Source organism: Oreochromis niloticus, linkage group LG18, assembly GCF_001858045.2.
Source record: "Oreochromis niloticus isolate F11D_XX linkage group LG18, O_niloticus_UMD_NMBU, whole genome shotgun sequence".
NCBI lineage: Eukaryota > Metazoa > Chordata > Actinopteri > Cichliformes > Cichlidae > Oreochromis > Oreochromis niloticus.
Genome location: NC_031982.2, coordinates 8,416,251 through 8,432,526, shown reverse-complemented (window position 1 = coordinate 8,432,526; position 16,276 = coordinate 8,416,251). Strand labels below are relative to the sequence as shown.

Genomic DNA, 16,276 nt, shown 5'->3' with positions numbered 1-16,276 from the left:
AGTCACACTTCTTGATGTTAATTTTAAAACAATCAAGAACAAAGACAACAAGGACCAACTAGGCTCGAAATTCAAAACAACTGTAGAGGTTTGTTTCCTGGTTATGAATATTTTGCTGATCTCCTGGGAAGAATTCAGTCAGTGACGCTCTACATCACAAAAATTTGAATTTGCAGGACATCCAAAATGTTCCCACCTTTTCACCTCGGAGTGAGGATATGACTGGTTTACAATATAAACCAAGATCAGCCTCTGCTGAATTGATGATGTGCCAAAAAAATAAAATCCCCAAAATATCATTCTATTCACAAGTTCTTATGTGAATGAATCATTGTTTTTCCAGCTCCAACCCTCTGATTTTTTTTAATACAATCTATGGTCTGGATTATAATTCATAACACTGGGGAGTTTCCTGGATTAAGTCAAGCAAATGTCAAATGAAGCAGAAGGTATCTGCTGATGGCTATCGAAGAAGCTTCCTGCCATTCACTCACCTCATACAAATCCCTTAAACTACAAGACTCTCTTCTGTAATATAGAAGAATGACTGACTGCAGTTTAACTCTTCTCAAACTGTGGAGAGAGCACTGCAAATGTTTTGATGTATGTCATACAGAGAATTCAGTTAAAATCTATCTATTTGGGTCTATCCATTTTCCATCTAGTCTTCCAATAAGGATGTTATTCAATACAAATGCCACATATTTTTGGAATGTGCTGGACCTTTACAAACACAGACAATAAAGATCCATCCTTTAGAAAAAAACTACTTTCATGTTCAGTCATAGCAAAACTGAATAACATTAAATCCAAGACAAAGTCTGATGTTTTTAAGAGAAAGTTGAGCTCCTTATTGGAACTTTGACCCTCCTCTTCCCATATAGTATCCGCTCAGTTCACAGGGTTCATCATCCACACCTGCTCTAACCAGTCTGAGATGACCCTTCCTGAGTTCTCTACAGCCCTTTCTCTCTGAAATATTCTGTCAGTGCATCTTGTTCCTTCAATCTCCCTGTCATGCTTGATCTATTTATCTGTCATTATCTTCACCTTTCTCCTGACCTCAACCTTGATGCCTCTGTGTCCTAATTTACTTCATATTCTAGCATTTGTTTGTTGTCTCCATCTTTCTCTCTCCCATCTTTCTAGCCCTCATCAGTGTGGTGTTTGGACAGCTGAGGGAAGTGAGGGAAGTGGGGAGTGTGCATCAACACTACAGAGAGGTGCTGATCATCTTGTTTCTTTTTCATCTCCTCGCTAGCTTTCACTCTTCGATGACCTAAAGGTTATGGAAATACTGACAATAGGGACAAACGTGTTGCTTATAGACACAGTGCGTGAAAGATCTTTTTGGTTATGTCCTGGGGCATTTTGCTCTTCTTCTCCTCGGCATCTGTTCGTGCCCAGCAAGGTTTTGAGACATAGTGTGCGTGAGAAGTTCAATGAGGAGTCAAATGATTACAGGCTCTCATGAGATGAGGTCACAGTGTGGTAAAAAAGTTTGAGATATGTTTTTAAGTCGAAGAATAGAAAGTCTTAAAAAGACAACACTTTGCAACTTTGCCAACCTGTAAGGGGCTCTAAATCAGGAGATTGTTGATTAAACTGAAGCAGGTTGAGTACACAAACTACTTATTTAATGTTGTATTTAAGGAAGAGCGAGGGCCTACGGTGGCCCCTAGAGACAAAGCACATACAAACTCCAAAACACACGCAAACTCCAAAACACAACGGAAGTGCTCCAGGACGCTAGGGGCAGTGTTGAGCTCGATTTGCAAAATAAACGGCAAGTTTGTTGCAAACACATGGAGTTGGATACCGGCGGAAAACACCTGCAAGGATAGAACAACCACGCTTTATAAGAAAGGTAATGTGCAAACTGTTGTTTGTTTGATTTGTTTTTAATTACTATGAACGCTTGGTTTATGGTGGAGTCAAATCTGGTGTTAGCTAACAGTCAGTGTGCTTTGCTCAGAGAAAAGCTCAACACTGCCCCTAGCGTCCTGGAGCACTTCCGTTGTGTTTTGGAGTTTGTACATGCTTCGGAGTTTGTACATGTTTTGGCGTTTGTACGTATTTTGGAGTTTGTACGTGCTTTGTCTCTAGGGGCCACCATAAGGGCCCCAGTGCAGACTCGTAGGCAGGCTTCAAACTTAAAACAACCTTTCACTGGAGGTAAATCATAACCCATCAAAGAATGCAATTATAGTAAGGCTCACAGGGATATAAGGGATACCAGAACTATTAAATGAAAGAGTCGTGTCATCTCCGTTCACTTCATTGGACCATTTTTTACAGGAATGGTGGAGCCTCACAATAGTTCTCAAAGTTAACAACTCTGTATGTTTTCAGCACACATTCCAACTGCCCACTAAGCGCTTGCTGGAACAATTTGAAGGCTACATGACCCTGAATTCTGAACTCCCACTGAATAGGATGATATAACCAAGGCTACAATGAGACAAGGACTATAAACGCACACCCAGTAATCAGGGAGATTAGACAAACCAGGAAAACTCACTGGGGGAAAACAAGACTGGGAAAATTAAAACTGAACACTAAACACACGGGACAAGGATTAGCAAAATAAAACAGGAAACACTAAAGCAGAGACAAGGACTCAAACATATGAACTTGACACAGAAAGACAATCATTGAGACTAACACAAAGACGAGCCTGAGGGAAAAGGAAGGAAATACAAAGCAGAACTTATAAACCTATGTTCACCAATAACTAACCAAAGATAAAAGACAAAAATAATAAAATTGGAAACCAATAACAGGGGTCAGATATTAATAAAATATAATAATAAAAATCACGAACACATGGAAACACAAAACACTATAAACCAAATTTAGGAATAGAATCTGGTCTCCAAACCAAAAGAAACCCACAAAACTCAAAACTGTGATATTTAAGAAAAACAGCCATCTACGTGCTGCAGTTAGAGATGTTTCTCCAAACTAAAGTAGACATTTGGTTGGAAATAGTGGTGGAAATCATTGAGTAACACACAGTGTAATGCTATCATGATAGTTCCACAAAGTAACAATATTAATCAATATTAAAAATTACTGTCAGATTAGATATTCACATGCAGTGGTAGCCTATTGATATAACAGTGCCGTCAACAGTGCCTCCTCCAGCTTAGGCTTCAGCCACACTAGAGTATAAATAGGATGGCAATTTCCATCTGGTGAAGAAAAGCCAGTAGTTGGTGAGTCATTCAGATTTTTCCTGTCTGGGGTAGATTGCAAGTAGTCACGGCAACCAACGAGCATGCAGCACCCTCAGCCTCGGTGACCACTTTTGTCACAATACGATTGGTGGGAAGCAACTTGTCTCGGTCCAATCTCAATCTCAGTCAGATTGGTGAAGGTTTACAGACGGAGTACATTCACCATCTAGTTTATAAATACAGACAGACTGCCAACATGTTCTAATCAGAGTCAGTCTGCGCTGATCGGCGCAAAAGATCTGCTCCATCAAATACTGAACCACACAAACCTGAGCTGCAAATGTCTGACAGTATATAATGTTTTGTTTTCTTCTGCACATCACACATGTCAGCTGCTACAAAATGAAGCTTTCAGGGTTGCATGAAATAATAGTTTTTGATACAGCAACTCTGGATAAATCCACTCCTTCATTCTTTGCTCAGTTGTAAGAACCACACACACTCCTCAGTAAATCTTAAGAGAAAAGTTCACCCTTGTATCATAAACATATTGATTCTTCTTCAGCATCCTTCAGAATCTTTATCTAAACTGCCATGCTCTTGTCAGAGAGATGCACAGCATTAAACCTGCACTTTCACTGTGTTATTTTGTTAGTGCATTACTGGCATTGTCATTTTTGAGCTGCAAATTTGCAATGCTCTTAAAAGAATGCAGGTTATTAATGAAATAAACTACTTTGGTTGCTTATAAATCATTCAGATTTATGGCTGAGGGTATCGTGCTTGATGTGTGAATTCTGCACACAGGTGGCGAGTCCCGCTCTAAGGTACGGATTTGCAACAGATTTGAGATTAATCACAGTTAATTGTGATGTTATTGCAAACAGATGGCATGTAAGTGCCAACTTTCGGTAGCACAGCAGTCTCCCCCAACTCTTTTCTCTAGTGTGACTGCAGCCTTACACATAACTTTGCACAGCACCTCTGTTGACAGGCCGGTGTTCTGGGAATCCATCCTACCTGAAAAAACATCCTACCCAATGTTTCTGCACAGACGCGGCGCCTGCGCACAAAACCAACACCGAATTAACTTCTTTTTCTCTCACCCATCCGCAATACTTCTTAAGGTTATGGTTATGGTTAGGGTTAGGGTTAGGGGTAGGGTTAGGTTTAGTCGCAAGTCACCGTCAAATCATAATACGGGTAGGACATTTTGTCAGAGTAGGATGGTTTCTCAGAACACCGGCACTCAGCAGCTGAATACATCGACACAAGTGAATGTTAACATCACTGAAGAGAGGCCAGCTCCAGTTTCAACACTGAGGTTTTTAACAGTTATCATGGATGTTAACCTGGCCACAATTTAACTAAAACTAGAGCAACAGAAATTATTGTGACATTTTTCAGAGTGACTCTTCTCCCAAAGCTCCACCACTACAACCAGTCTCAGGGTTGCAACACCTGCTGAATCCCACTTTAACCCATGACTGTGAGTGGAGACAGTCACTCATCTACACCTACAATGTAAGTAACAGGAAACAGATATTTTTTTACATTTACTTTGTTTTCCTCTGCTTGTATTCTACAAAACAGATGTTCAAGTTGAGTCCATTCATTAGAATTAGAATTTAATTTGAAATAAAGTTTCTATTCTCTTATATTAATATTATTCTATTATCCACACAAAATAGCTACTTTTTAATTTTATATGTGTGGTTTTATATATACCACACACACACACACACACACACACACACACACACACACACTTACATATATACAGTCTATAATTTGGACAAACCTACATATTTAATGTTTTTTTTTTTATTTTTACTACTTTCTACATTGTAGATACAAACTGAAAGCATCAAAGAGATGAAGCAAGATATGTGGAATTATGAAGCTAAGAAAAAATGATAAATAACTCTAAATATGTCTTATATTTTAGATTCTTCAAAGTAGCCACCTTTTGCTTTGTTGACAAACCCTTGGCCTTCTATCAATGGGCTTCATGATTTAGTCACCTGAGATGGTTTTCAATTCACAGGTGTGCCTTATCGGGGTTCATTTGTGGAGTTTCTTGCCTTCTTAATGGGTTTGGGATCATCAGTTGTGTTGTGCAGAAGTCAGGTTGGTACACAGCTGACAGCACTATTTGACAACTGTTAGAATTCATATTATGGCAAGAACCAATCAGCTAAGTAAAGAGAAACAACAGTACATCATTACTTTAAGAACTGAAGGTCAGTCAGTCAATAGTAATGTGCAGTTGCAAAAACCATCAAGCGCTACGACAAAACTGGCTCACAGTCACCTGACCTAAACCAAATCAAGATGGTTTGGGATGAGCTGGACCACAGAGTGAAGGCAAAAGGGCCAACAAGTGCTCAGCATCTCTGGGAACTCCTTCAAGACTGTTGGAAAACCGTTTCAAGTGACAACCTCATGAAGGTCGTTGAGAGAATGCCAAGAGTGTGCAATGCAGTCATCAAAGCAAAGGGTGGCTATTTTGAAGAATGTAAAATATAAAACATATTTGGATTTATTTCACACTTTTTTTGTTTACTACATATGTGTTCATTCATAATTTTGATGCCTTCAGTGAGAATCTACAATGTAAAAATAGTCATGAAAATAAAGGAATGAGAAGGTGTGTCCAAACTTTGATTGGTAGTTGTGTCTGTGTATGATTCAGTTACACTATTGTGGCAGTTCATCTTAGCTGCCCTTGAGTAAGCTTTCACTCATTCGTTCACCGTTTCCCCTGTGTCTGAATTTCTTCTTCTATTCTGTAAAATAGTTGTAAAGATTAATTCGCTGTCGTCTCATTTGAAAAAGCAAATATATAAGGAGACATAAAGTAATCAGATTAGTGAGGGGAATCTTCTTAGAGCATCCATATAAGAATGACTGTCTCACAAGAGAAAGTCACGTGATATTAATATATTGTCCCGCCCTTATTTGAAAGTACCAACAACCAGAGATGGGCAGTAACGCGTTACTTGTAACGCGTTACTGTAATCTGATTACTTTTTTCAAGTAACGAGTAATGTAAGGGATTACTATTGCAAAAACGGTAATTAGATTACCGTTACTTTCACGTAGGAACGCTGCGTTACTGCGTTACTAAAACCGTGATTTTTTGCGAGAACGTCTCATGACAGTGACGTAAGCGAGTGCGACGTTCGTGACAACAGCTGTCTGCAGATCATCGAGTGTGACCAAGTGCGGGACAGAGTGTAGCATGCAGCGTTTAAAGTGTGGAAGTACTGACCTTATTTTGAGTTTGAGCAATAGAGGTGTAGTGGAATAAGTCATTGGGCTTTGGCTCCACAAATAACACTTACTAGAAGCCTGTATTCGGTCTCTAATAATCAGTGGTTAAAAAATGGTCAAGATACAATCTGTGATATTCTGTATCAGCAATTACACTAACACATGTCTGGGTCACATAACATGCTACTGTCGTGAATCTAATTAAATCAATAAATGCCTTTTGAACTAATTATGTGTGTGTCTCATTCCACATGCCACATGTGTGATTTCACTGTTGTGATGCCTTAAATCTAAGCACATGCTGAGAAAAAGTTTCACTGTATTTTGCACCCATGAGAAAATGTAGTAGACTATAAGTATACATGAAACTCAGAAAGTATACTAAGTATACTACGTTTACTCAAGAGTGGCATCTTCAGAGTCATTAACACGAACTCAGGAGGAGGACTAAATTGGAGTTTAATGCCAGGCTTCATGTTGAGAATATGTTACAGATGTGGATAGAAATGCGTAGAACTGAAAATAAACCCGTATACCTTGAATGCATTGTTACATTTTTAACTTGCTGCTGAGGCCTTTAATTATTCAGGATCTTTCTATCTGTCAATGTGCAAGAAATACCCAGGTTTACGCTGGATAACACAGGAACTCTTTATTTTTATTTATTTATTTTTTTGTTAAGAGGTTGATATAAAACACCTAAATCTGCATGAAATCACAATCTCGAGACTTCCAGTTCTGTTTCTTGGATTTAAAAATGTATCCAGGGGTCCATTCACTATTTATTATATCCTGACAGAAGGTGTATACATTTCAATGCTTTCCCTCTGTACCTTGGAGACAGCCTGTCCTTTCTTTTCACAAACTGTGATGTATTCTGACTCTTGGTGCCGCTGAGAATACAGTATTTGTGGAAGTGTAGACCTGTAATGGTTCAGAGAGATAATGTTATCAGTTAGAGGAGTTCTGTTTAGGGCAGTTTGCTGTTTGTTAGTTTAAAGCCAGTCTTACAGAATTCGGTCCAAAAGTACTTAACCTAAATTTATCTTTATTCATTTTTGTATTGATCTTGCAAATAATACAATTTACTGCATGATGTAACTGTTGATGAAGAGGCCATGATCAACTGTAAGATTAAAATGCTTTTATCCATTTAAGTTATAGCTGATTTATTTCCTGCTTATTTGATTGGATCCACCAAGTGATGTTTACAGACCAGCTGATTTAATAAAAGCTTTATGTCTTAATTTTGATTACAAAGAAATGCAGTTATGATTGCTTTTTATATTGTAAAGCTCTTCTGCAACTTCAATCATGCATCCAGCTTTTTGCACAGTGCGTGTCTGTCATTGTCCATTAAGCTAATATGCTGAGAAGCACTGGAACGTACTGGTGATAATTCCAAACCGTGAGCTCAGGTGAAGCCCTGTAATCATCCCATTTACCTGTGAAGAGCAGTGACACTATAGTGCAGAACCTAACAGTGCAAAATCCATGATTACGTTGAACAGTACTTTTCGTATTATTTCCCACTCTGAGTAGTTACTGGGAAATGAATGAAGAACTGAGGGGTCCTTCAAAATGTCCTAATTGAGGACTATCTGTTAATTAATTAGACTGAACAACACAGTGCAAAAATATTTCACTTATGTCTTATGTATCATTTTTCCCATGTTACAACCTTTAAAGTGACTTTACTATATAAATGATTTAGAGTTCAAAATAAACCTTATTTGTCTCATATTAGACCTTGGTGCAGTCCTACAATTCATCCACAGTCTGAATCAAGCTGTTTTAGTTCTTCTTCAAGGTCTTCCCCTCTCTAAATCAAGTCTTTAAGTCTTCTGACTGGCTTCTCCTGGCATTATGCAGAAGAAGGAATAGAAGTACATGTCTAAAACATCCACCATAACAGCAGGTGAAAAAAAATAAGCATGTTAATTCCAGTTTGTAATAGTGCAAGTCTGGATCTCTCACACTCATATAGAAAGGTAACACTCCATTACCTCTCAAACTAAAGATATAAATGCGCTGTCTCCTACTGTCTCCTACTCGGGGGCAGAGTGTTTGACAGTGAATATATGATATACATCACCAAATATGGATTTAATTCCAAAGGATATTAGGTTCGTGTAATAAGAACAATGATGCTTATAGCCTTCACAAACAAGGTGCTGAACATCTAAACTGCTTTTCCGGTGAAGTTGCAGTAATGGAGCTGGTAATAACAGGGTATTGCAGGAGCTGCAAAATTAAGAGGCAAAGGTGCTGAGCTCTTTGCCTCCCACCACTTCAGAGACATTTTCATTTTGTCACAGTTCACATCGAACACATCTCTGTCCCAAAATAGAAGAAACTGCTGATTAAAGCAGGCCCAAAAAACTGGTAGTTAAAGTGATAAATTTGTGTTATTTAGGGTCCACCAGGTGGACACAACCCTGTCGTCACCATGTCAGAGTTTGTTGGGGGGTTTTGCAGCGTTTCCCCAATGATTGTTTTGTTTCTTTAATAGCCTTGCACCTACATGATGAGTACATAATTGTACCCCTTCCTAATGCTAAAGACCAGTCACCATTTCTCCAGCAGTGGGACTGTAATTTTCCTGGTACAAGGAGGGCTTGGATATGTTCTACTATGCCTAAAGTCCTTGTTTTTCTGTAGCAGCACACAGTAGGGGATCACCTCTGTTTGTAGATCTGCAGGGCAGGTCTCAGCCTCGAGTCAGCCTTTTTCTGGGACTAAAGTGCAGTAGCTCACCAATAGCCCAGTGAACGCAGCATGAACCCTATCTTTGTTTCCTGCTTCATTAATTTAATACAGTGCAAGTTCAGAGTTACAGAGTCAGCGTCCTCTTCCTTTACAGCCTATTTTGTTATACAGAGACCGAGCGACACCACAGGTCCTCAATTTCTCATCTCCAGAGGGTTGTTATGTTTATCCAAAGCTGACTCTGCAGCATTAAGAACAATGGACATAATGATTGTGGATGCCAGTGCTGCTCCAAAACTAATGGGACATTATTCCCACATCAAATACGGTTAATGCAAAAAGTCAATTATTCAGATCAGCATGATAGAATTTTATTTTCCCTAAAACACAAACAAAAAAATCTAATTCATTTTATTTGTTTCACATTCACATTTTCCTCATAACATCAAACAGCCAACACCTTCTGAAATGCAAGACAATGACCTGTGCCACAGTTTTTAGGGTAAACCCCAAAGGCTGGGGAAGCTGGCTGGTGAACGGAGGCTAGACCACAAACATGAATGTAAGTGGTAAAAGCAGAATAAACTTAACAATGTGATTATTTGTGTGTGTGTGTGTGTGTGTGTGTGTGTGTGTGTGTGTGTGTGTGTGTGTGTGTGTGTGTGTGTGTGTGTGTGTGTGTAAATCTGAAAAAGAGGGCATAGCCTTCAGGAAAAAATCCATGGTTTGAAAAGGCTACTTGAACGAAGCCTTGTGCTGAAAAAAAAGGTTTCTTTTTCTTCTTGTTTTTGTCTTTTAGCACCTTTTGCTTCCCCTGCTGTACAAACTTTAAATGAAATGATTAAACCTTTTGGATTTGCCATTTAGCAGGTTTGACTTCAGCATGGAGTGCACTTTCTGTTTTAACTGGCACAACTTTCATGTTGTTAAAAGTGCTAAATTATTTGTGGCACTGCACAACACACAATGAGAACCTAATTGGGAACATTTGGAATAACCACGTATGAGAATACATATACAAAATAAACCCATTTTCTCACCCCTGCATTTTTGTGTGTGTGTGAACAGTAAGCACTGAACTCCCATTTAATGTGAAACTTTTCTTTTAAAATACAACACACCCCTTTTATTTCTTCATAATTTGCTTCCAATCAACCAGACTGGAAGCCAAGAGCTCAAGTAATAGTTCTCCTGGCTTTCTAGAGAAGTAATTTAACTTTTAATCTATGAAAAATGCTAAAGATGATAGAGTTTCACAGGAATAAAATAGTGCTCTTGCACTAACAAGGTAATTTTCAAAGCCAGAATATAATAAATCTAATATAGTGTTATATATTAGAGGAGATTGAACAAGTGGGGTGAAAGAAGAAATGGTAGCCCTAAAAAAAGAAAATGGTCTCAGGTGGAGGGGTAGCTGTCAAGCCATTCCTAAGGAAGGATGAGGTATGCCAAATCACACAATAACTTGTGTGAGAATCAGTGGCAACAGGTCTTATGGAGAGATGAATCCAAATTTGAAATTGTTAATTTAAATCAACACCCAGAGGTCAGGAGAGAGATCCAGCAGTGACCGTCTACAGCCATCTGTAAAACACAGTGGAGGCTTTGTTGGGGATCTTGTCAAAGTTGACAGAATTAAAATACCATCAGATTCTGATCCATCATGCAAAGCCATCTGGAGAGCATTTGATCGGCAACAAAGTCATTCTTCACAGCACAGCAGAGTAAACACAGTAGAACCTGGATACATCCTCCACTTGCCATCCTTTGCAGGGGCGTAATTTCCAGGGGGGTTAGGAGGGTTATGACCCCCTCCCCAATAATCAGACCCAACCAATATAACACCCCCAATAAAATTATGAATTATCTTGCATAAATAGGCTGTTGATTTTCTTTACTCATTTCAGTTATTACCAGCAAAATAGTTGCATGTTTAATCATCTGGGAATTTACCCAGATTTATTTATTTATTTAGACAGAGATCTTGACCCCCCCAATGTTCAGCACAAAGTTACACCGATGATCCTTTGCACAAATAACCTAAATCAGTTATTACATTGAAAATACAGTGATGATTAAGTGTCATCAGCTGGTTATTTGACTTAGCAACTGCATTTGGTGCATTTACATAAGCAGGCAAGTGAAAACAATAACCCTATTTTCCATCACAATTTACCAGAGAGAAGAGTGAGAGTAAGAAAATAAAGATTATGTGTCACTATAAACTTCCTTCTTGAAGAAGCAGTAACCTTGCTCAAAAATGCATCAAGCTGGTATTGTCCTTAAAGCAATATTAGAAAAAGGTATAAAATGCAGCCTAGAAACATTAGAACTAAGTGTTTAGTTCATAAAGTTTTGTCCTCTGTGGTCTCTTGCATATAACTGTGTAGTTTAAAAGAAGCTTGACCATACGTTTGTGCTGTATGCTTGCCTCAGTTTTACAGGTGCTTCCAAGCCCTGCTGCAGTGTGAAGCTCCTCGACGAGGCTCCAGCTTAAAGAGTTCCTCCAAGGTCCCCACCAAGGCCATGAGGGGAGTAGCAGGAACTGGTCCCCGCCGTACTAACAACTTCCTATTTATGGTAGCCTCATTGGGTCATCCAGCTGCCACAGTCCCCCAACTGGGGCTCTCATGTGAACCTACTATCGATATCACAAAAGCCCCTTCTTCAGACAATAAACCTGTTGTAGTCTCACTAGTGGCTCACCGTGATGGCTGACAATTGGTTATATAATCATAAAACCCTAAGGTCCCCATCCAGGAGATCAGTGAAAATGAACCAGGTGAGTTACTGAGCCTTAAAAAGCGGCGGTCTGCCAGTCCAGGTGGATTCAACGTGGCTCCAGCATTAACTCTGGCCTGCCTAGTACAGATGATAGATCAGTAACAAAGGTCTGTCTCTGGACAAGGCCTCGGACTGTCTCTGGAAAATGTGAGCAACAATCAGAGATGACAGTAAATCTGCAGAAGCTGGGAGTCTGTATTTTTTACGGAGAAAAGAAACACTCATGACCCTTTCTTAGAAAGCACATTTAAAGGATGCTCTTATCAGAGTTCTGGAGAAAGCACTGTCAGACTGTAATAAAAGAGGAATTATAAGGATCATTTTGTGCAATATCTCATTCTCTTAAAATGTCATAACAATAGCGTGTTCAGGAGTGCAGGGGAAGGGCTATGATAGGTCTGTACTGATTGTTACTGACAGCAGTTACAAAGTGAAGTGAAATTGAAGAACACCAGCCACTTATGACTCCAAGCTTTTTGAAGCCCTTCAGAATGAGATGACTTTAATAATCTGTGCAAGGGGATTGCTTTTGCAGCACTTGCACAAATAAAACAAAGTTGTAAAATTACACAAGAACACAAGAAAATGTAATGCAATAAAAGTACCTGAGAAACCACAGAGGTGCAAACTTAGATGGAAGTGGTAATAACTTTACCACTACAGAGTGGCAAACTCTATAGAAAACTATAGAGTTGAAGTCTTCAAACCAGCAATAGTAGCGGTCACAACAGTTACAAGAAAAAAATCAAACGAATGCGAAGAAGTCAAAGTGTTAAATTGGATAAAGAGGAGTAGCATTCACAATTAAATTGTTTAATAAAAAGTTAATTGTACATTTACCATTGCTAGCATGCTGGGGGTGTTTGGATTTTTTTCAGGGAGATAGACTTTAGAAAGAAATACTGTAACTGCAAGTTGGAAATCACTGTACAGCCCATTTAGTAATGGCTGTGAATGTGCAGTCTAATATAAAGGAGTTTGATGAAATGCAGCATCTGGCAATGTTAAATAGTTAGCACTTGTATACCTCAAAAAAATATATTCATGCTGTGTTTTGTTATCAGAGATTTTTAAATGTGTATTTAGAGGAAAGAGGTAACATCCTAAAATGTTAGTAGAAGATTCAGATAACTACGAGTTTAGTTTATTGTTCATAAGCATGCTGTCTGCAAAGTTTGGACACAAATCAGCTTGGCTCATAATCTTCACAGTAGCTGATATATTTATTTTCTCAAGAGTCATTCTGCAGAGTTTTGCAGTTCAAGAATCAGTATCACATCTGACAATGTGAAAGTACTCCAAAGTGTCTCCAAAGCACTCCACTGCAAGCAACTCGTATAAGTTAAATGGAAAGAATTTTGTTTTCCATGCATTTGTCAGCATCTTTTTTGGATTTTTTTTTTTTTGCTAAGAAATTTAAAATTTCTCCCTTCTTGAAATGCAAAGATTACAGTTTGTTTAAGCTGTATATGGTGTGGAGCCATTTTTGCTACTGCATACAACAAACACCTGTTGGCTACAACAATGACAGCAATGACAGGTGAGGTGAAAAACATTGTCTCATTACCAATCTGTGTGTAGGAATTATTGGGCAGCAACAATCAACATTTTTTGAAGTCCAACCTAGAAATAGCTTGCAAACAAGAAGAAATGGTAAGTGTGCCCATTTTTCTTGGTCAGCTTCTAATGGCTGGACAACTGGACTACTAGCATTTCCAAAATAGTGATTGTTGTGAATTTTTCCCAAAAGCGAGCTAAAGAACGAAAACAAGTAAACCAGCAACAGGGTCATGAGCACCCAAGACTCACTGATGCACGATGATTCCTTGAAAGAGGGTTGAAGGCTGAAGAACACATTTTCTTTTCCATTATGTTGACAGCTGAGTGTGTGTGCATTATTTACAAGAGGAAGAGATGGCAGCAGGATGCACTATTGGAAGTAGGCAGACCCAGGTAGTGTAATACTATGGGAAATGTTCTGCTGGGAAACCTTTGGTTTGGGAGGTCATGTGACACATTAAGATGTATCACATAAATATTGTTGCACACCATGTATATTTCATGGCAGGGTATTCTGAAATGACAATGGGCTCTTTCAGCAAACTATGCTGCAATATCAACTGCAATGTTCAGAAAAGTTGACTAATATAACAAAAATTTGATGGTTTTAATTTGGTCATTAAATTCCCTTATTTTACTCACATGAGATCTGTGATTTGGGATGTGCCAGTTTAAAGTAAAACAAAAAACCAAAACAACTGTTAATGTCTTCATGCCTGACAACCCAGGAGGTCTCGTGGCGTTCATTCATCGACTGCTCAGAGCTGTTTTAGCAAGAGGGGAGCACAAAATTAGACACTGTTGTGGCTGAATGGTATAAGTTTGTATTGGCAATTTTTGTAAATCACTTTTACCACAAAAGCTGTTTTGAGTAAAAACAAAACAAAACAATGTTAATAATTTTGGAGGTGCATTGTTCAATAAATTTTTTACATCTAAATATACCTGCAGTGCGTTTTTTGGTTTTTTGGTTTTTTTGCAAAAAAATCTTTCTGAAGCAGAATGGTCAAAAATTCTAGATGTTTGACTTGGATGTGTTATGGGAAATGCGGGTGAGAGAGCAGAACGCATGGAGGCACAGAGTTGCAATGAAGGAAATTTATTTACAGTGAAGGGCGAATTTTCAGGGACAGTGTGTATTTACAACAGAATGTGAATGGAAACACGGAGCCAGGACGTGCAGGTGAAGAAACACACACTGGTAGTGCACTCGATTTGGTACTGTTTGCCAAAACCTCCAGAAGGAAACGAACCAGACGAGGCGACCCGAAGAAACAGAGAGGCGAAATCCTGGGGCGGAAACAAAACCCTGTACAGTCTCCGCAGGCTCCAGTAGGCAGGCGGGCAGGTTTACAGGCACTCCAGAAAGGACAATACTCTGACACTAGACCTCTGTCAGGCAGCTCCTAAATAAAGTCTGATGAGTAACAGGTGTGCCAGGTTCAGTGAATTGCTGCCCCGCCTACCTATGCCAAAAAAGGAGACACAAAAACACACACAGACAAAACACCACACAACCATAACCCGGCTCCTAACACGATAAGCAGTTTAACCCATAAGAAATAACAATAACGCAGGTGTCACTGCCCTTTTACACACTGAGGAAAGTTTCTGTTAAAGTTTCAAAACTGACTCACCCATAGTTTTCCTGACAGTAAAAATGGGTCTGGGCTCTTGTGGGTTAAAGAAGATGGACATTAGTAATGTCTCATGTATGTATATGTTAAGCAATGATTTGTCATTAGCTGTTCAGGGGATGTTATGGGTGCATATAGAGCTATTTAATGTAGTTTTAGGGCTGGTGTCATTTTTTGTTACTAGTTCAAAACCCACATTCAAATGAAAATGTTGACTGTGAGCTCTCAGTCTAAAAAGCTTATTGCCTGCATAACCCTCAGCCTAGAGGAGATTTATGCTACATACATTTTGTGGTGAAGCTCTTAGAGCGCCACCAATGTATAGACATTTATTGTAAAAGAAAAAAGCTAACATGAGATGTTAATTATAGCTGATAAAACCTTCGGCCTCTTTCAGCTGGAATCATTTACTGAGTGTTTAAAAAGTGATTCAGACTTCTGATTGGCAAATCTACCTCTATTATAACTCTAAACTGAGCTATAATGGAGACTTCAACACTTTTGGAACATCTCTATTCCAAGTGTTTTTCAGTGTTTAAACTATAAAATGACAAGCATAGAAAGATCAATTTTTACAATAAATTATTATTATCTATTCTTTCCAAGCTGTAAAATGTTGATCAGTGTGTAGAAAGTATTTTCCAATGCATCTTATGTTCATAGTGCATGAACACAAGTGGTTACACTACAGCCCAAGTTTGAGTCTTCTCTTTTTATCTCTTCTTGGCTCTCAGTATCAAAAGCACAAAGACCAAAAAGTACATCTTAAAAAGCATTGCTTTTTTCATGCTGTTATTAATACTGAATTTCAGACTATGTGTGTCAGATAGCAGAAGAGTTTTTTCATTACTTGAGGTCCTGGGAACTACTTCCAAGGACCTTTAATATCTCACATCTGGGTAGAGTTGGGACACAATCTGTCTCTGACATTATGATGATGGACTTCATTAAACCTGAGTCTCAGGGCATAATGTCTGATTATTTAACTGAATAGTCTCAAGGCTAGACTGAAGATGGGGTGAGTAGTATCCTTTGTTCTTTGTTCTTTGATCTTATATCAACAGTGATTATAACTGAGTATTATTACATTGTTCTAGAAGCTGTGAGTAATAATGTAAAACAAATATCTGC

At 38.7% G+C, this 16,276-nt stretch overlaps 1 protein-coding gene across 4 annotated transcripts in view; it reads left to right on the top strand.

Moving 5' to 3' along the window:
• LOC100702032 (pinopsin) overlaps positions 1–16,276 on the top strand; it is a 116,184-nt gene that overhangs the window by 48,354 nt on the left and 51,554 nt on the right. Inside the window, exons 4-5 of one of the 4 annotated variants that reach the window (XR_003215041.1) lie at positions 9,618–9,726; positions 11,601–11,719. The exons of 1 other annotated variant lie outside the window; for it this stretch is intronic. Coding sequence is in view for 2 of the 3 variants with exons in the window: in XM_003453279.5 (XP_003453327.1) it covers positions 11,601–11,882 (282 nt within the window). In the remaining variant the exon portion in view is untranslated. Of the gene's footprint in view, positions 1–9,617; positions 11,057–11,600; positions 14,443–16,276 lie in introns of those variants that run through there. 2 more of the 4 variants (XM_003453279.5, XM_025900621.1) reach the window with 2 other exon arrangements.